The 4,301-nt window shown below is 43.9% G+C and overlaps 1 protein-coding gene across 1 annotated transcript in view; it reads right to left on the reverse strand.

The window, feature by feature from the left end:
- The window catches only part of LOC105888409 (protein ZNF738-like), a 47,772-nt gene extending 44,830 nt beyond the window's left edge, over window positions 1-2,942 (reverse strand). Inside the window, exon 1 of the mRNA XM_023509141.1 lies at window positions 2,838-2,942. Within this exon, the coding sequence (XP_023364909.1) occupies window positions 2,838-2,840 (3 nt within the window). The 5' untranslated portion in view covers window positions 2,841-2,942. The remainder of the gene's footprint in view (window positions 1-2,837) is intronic.
- Window positions 2,943-4,301: the final 1,359 nt, after the last annotated feature.

Consider the following 4,301-nt stretch of genomic DNA (forward strand, 5'->3'; position numbering starts at 1 on the left):
TTCCCTAGCTTGTTGTGCATTCTTTCCAAAAATCAGGACTTTTTTAAAACGCCATGGGACGCAGGACAAATTGTTAAATTGGGACTGTCCCGCCCAAAGCGGGATGTCTGGTCACCTTATCAGGTGCTGGCTAGACCACCAGGCTTTTTTTTTTCTTTTCTTTAGAGATTAGGTGTCCCTTTGGCTCTGGCTGGTCTCAAACTCATGAGCTCAGGCAATCCACCTGCCTCGGCCTCCCAGAGGGCTAGAATTACAGGCTTGAGCTACCATGCTCAGCCGTGTTTCACAAATTTCAGAAACAAAATTAACCAGTACAGCCCGCATGTCAATTTAACTAACCATAACAAAACACCCTTTAACTCTGGGTCCCCCATAGCACACGTGTGGAATTCTCCCCAGTCAGGAATCTCAGCCCACCTGTACTCCAGGTGAAATAAAGGCCGCATTAACTGAAAAAATTGGATCTCCCTTTCACTTTCATCTCGTGTCTCAGAATGATCTTATCCTTGGGTCTGGAACCCTTCACTAAATACACCACTTTGGTCATTTTTGTCATACCAAGGATAGCTATTGGACTCAGTCTGGAAATTAGTCCATTGGCATGTGCCATCATCAAGACCCTTAATACAACTTCTCAAGCCATAAACACTCTGAACATTGAATTAAAACAAGTATGAGAAGCTATACTAAAATTCAAGCAGCCATTATTGATTATTAAAACACAATCATAGACATAAAAACTTTAAAATCTATATACTGCTTCAATTTATCTAACAATTCCCAACTCATTAAAAGCAAGTAGTACATTGGCTTGGCACCTGTGGCTCAAGTGGCTAAGGCGCCAGCCACATACACCTAAGGTAGTGGGTTCGAATCCAGTCCGGGCCCACCAAACAATGATGGTTGCAATGAAAAAATAGCCAGGCATTGTGGCCGGCGCCTGTGGTCCCAGCTACTTGGGAGGCGGAGACTCACTTGAGCCCAGGAGTTGGAGGTTGCTGTGAGCTGTGATGGCACAGCACTCTGCCCAGGGTGACAGCTTGAGGCTCTGTCTCAAAAAAAAAAAAAAGCAAGTAATATAAGTAATATAAAAGACATAGTCCAAATAAACAAAAAACAAGATTTTTCAGAATATCCAATACTTCCTATCTGAAGAATTGTCATAATTACCCAACATTACCTAAGTCTGTACCTTAATACCTATTCTTTTTTTTTTTGTTTGAGACAGAGCCTGGTTGCAGAAATCATTGTTGTTTGGCGGCCCAGGCTGGATTCCAACCTGCCACCTTAGGTGTATGTGGCTGGCGCCTTAGCCACTTGAGCCACAAGTGCCCAGTCTTAATACCTACTCTTACGTTATACATTATAAGCTTCTTACTATGTTACAAAATGTAATGTATACCATTCATATATACCCACTGTGTCACAAATTTCTTTTTCATTTTTATTTTATTTTATTTTAGACCATCTCACTTTGTCATCATCTGTAGAGTACCTGACATCATAGCTTACAGCAACCTCAAACTCTGGGGCTTATACGATTCTCCTGCTTTGGACTCCCAAGTAGTTGGTACTACAGGTGCTGGCTACAACAACCCGCTTTTTTTTTTTTCTTTAGAGATTAGTTGCCCCTCTGGCTCAGGTTGCTCTCAAACTCATGAGCTCAGGCAATCCACCTGCCTTGGCCTCCCAGAGTGCTAGAATTACAGGCCTGAGCCACCATGCTCAGCCATGTTTCACAAATTTCTGAAACAAAATTAACCAGCAAAGCCCACATGTTAATTTAAGTAACCATAACAAATTTAAAATTATTTAAAATTATTTTCATTTTAAATCAATTTCATAGATGTGAAAATAAAACAAATAAAAGTAGAGAATGTGGTAGACACAGACAGCCCCACAACCTTTTCTAGGCTATTTCTGAACTGAGAATTCACTTTAAAACATAGGAAGAAGAAGGCAGTCAAACAGGCCAAACCAGAAATGGGGAATAAAGATAATAATGCTGAAAAGAAAAACCAAGGAAGTAGTAAGGCACTGTAGAACAAGTTAATAGCATGTTTAATGATGTTTTATTGATGATTTTTGATTAGTTTTAAATTGTCGTATGTATTAAACTTGCCTACATGTTAGTATACTTGTGATATTATTCCCTATATAAATTATTAACGTTTGTTACATAGAAAAAACAGCATTTAAAAAATTACAATCGAGGTGCCTGTGGCTCAAGGGGTAGGGCGCCGGCCTCATATGGCGGAGGTGGCGGGTTCAAACTCAGCCCCGGCCAAAAAAAATTACAATCGATGTTCTCCAGAATTACTAGCCTGGCTTATAATAAAGCCTTTTTATCCATCAACTCCCTGTCCCTGTATTTAACTACAACCACAGGCAACCGAGCCACTTCCGGTTCCGCAAGCGTGGGACTCCGGGCAGCGGGACCTCAGTTTGTTTAACAAAAGAATGGAGGGGTTGAGGGCCCCACAGACTACAGCCCCTCCATGAACAAACCCCACACACTCAGTTGGGATTCTCCCCTGAGGACCCTTCTACTGTCACCCGAGGGAGGGACGCCGGGCGCTGCAGGCACACAGCTGCTCAGAGGGCTCTGGGCCGTGGTCCAGGTAACAGGTTCAGAAACGCTTGTAGCAACAGGGTCCCAACTCCCTGCCCCCCACTCCACCTTTTCCCAAGTGGGCTCCGTGGGCCAAGGGGTGCCGGTGGCAAACTTTAGTCTGAAGACTCTAAAACTGAAGGGAAATTGCCCGGTCCGGCCACAGCCTCTTCCGGCTCCAACCACGCCCCTCCCCCTCTCAGGACACCCAGTCCCCTGTACTCACCATTTCCCAGCTCCCGGGATGTCCCGGTGTCCTCCCTACAGATCTCCCAGTACCTGCAGGTCACAGGGTGACAGAGGCTGCTGCACAGACATCTGGGATCTCCAGGAGATGCAACAGCTGAACAAGAGGGTCCTGCTCAGAGCCCAGCTCAAGAGACAAACGCTGCTCAAAATCCCCGGGTGCCGCAGCCTTCTTTCTGGATGTGCATCTGATTGGACAGTTCATATTGGAGCATCCCTGATTGGATAGGGCCTAAGACCCCCCCACCTCTCTGACCTTGAGTGACAAGAATGCCATCCAACAAGAGGCTGGAAGAGGCCAGAATGCTAATAGTTTCTTCCTCACAACACTTTTTTCTTTCTTTCTTTTTTTTTTAATTTAAGGGCAGGGATCTTGACTTTATACTAGGGTGACCAGACTTTAACATTTGTAAAGCAGGACAACATGGCCGGGGACAGGGGACGCGGCAGGGGAGGGGCAGGGCAGGACCTGACAACAATGCAAACTTCGATAAGCAGTTCTAGATAATCACTTTTCAACAATTATTTGTTATTATTACAGTTTAACATTATAAAATTAACAAAAATAATATAAAACTCATATTCTGGCGAAATAGCCACATGGCAGCCGAAAATGGTATATTCCCTTCCTGTTCTCCGGCCCATTCGTGCATTCTTTCCAAAAATCAGGACTTCTTTAAAATGCCGCAGGACACAGGACAAATTGTTCAAAAGCGGGATTGTCCCGCCAAAAGTGGGAGGTCTGGTCACCCTACTTTATACATCTCCATATTCCAGGGCCATCGTTCTTGCCAGACAGTAACTGTTTAACAAATCTGGACAAAAGGAATATTTACTGTTTAGTCTGTGCGAGGCTTGGGCACCTATTATTTAAATAGTAGCTACGGCATTCAACTCAGAGCAACAAATTCAGACTCTGTCCCAGAAAAAAAAAAAAATCACAATACCTCTCAGGTTAATTTATAAATCAATTGGGTTCCCTCCATCTACACATCCTCCCTAGAGCAGTGTGGTACACCTATACTTTCCACATTCTCCCCCCTCTCTTCTAAAAGGCATTCGCAAAAGTCTCGACCATCACTTAGACATTGGGCAATCATTCTTCTGGTTCTCAGGATGCTCATGGGAATAGGGTGAGTTTTGCCAGGATCCCTACAATGGGTTAAGGCTTGCCATACTTGTGAAAAAATGTAGGAGGGAAACCAGTCCCCCTGTAGAGTGTTAAAATATACAGGAGGAATTTAGGCTGAAAGGAATCTAAAGCCTTGTACTCCTAGTTTAGAAAAACAAAATCCAACTCCACTTATATAGTCCCCATTGTGATAGGGTAAGGTGACCAGACGTCCGCTTTTGGAGGGACAGTCCCCATTTTTAACAATTTGTTCCGATTTTTGGAAAGAATGCATGACAAGCTAGGGAACAGGCTGGAGAACAGGAAGGGAAT

The sequence above is a fragment of the Otolemur garnettii genome, unplaced genomic scaffold, assembly GCF_000181295.1.
Source record: "Otolemur garnettii isolate 467f Iridium unplaced genomic scaffold, OtoGar3 scaffold00412, whole genome shotgun sequence".
NCBI classification, from domain to species: Eukaryota; Metazoa; Chordata; class Mammalia; order Primates; family Galagidae; genus Otolemur; species Otolemur garnettii.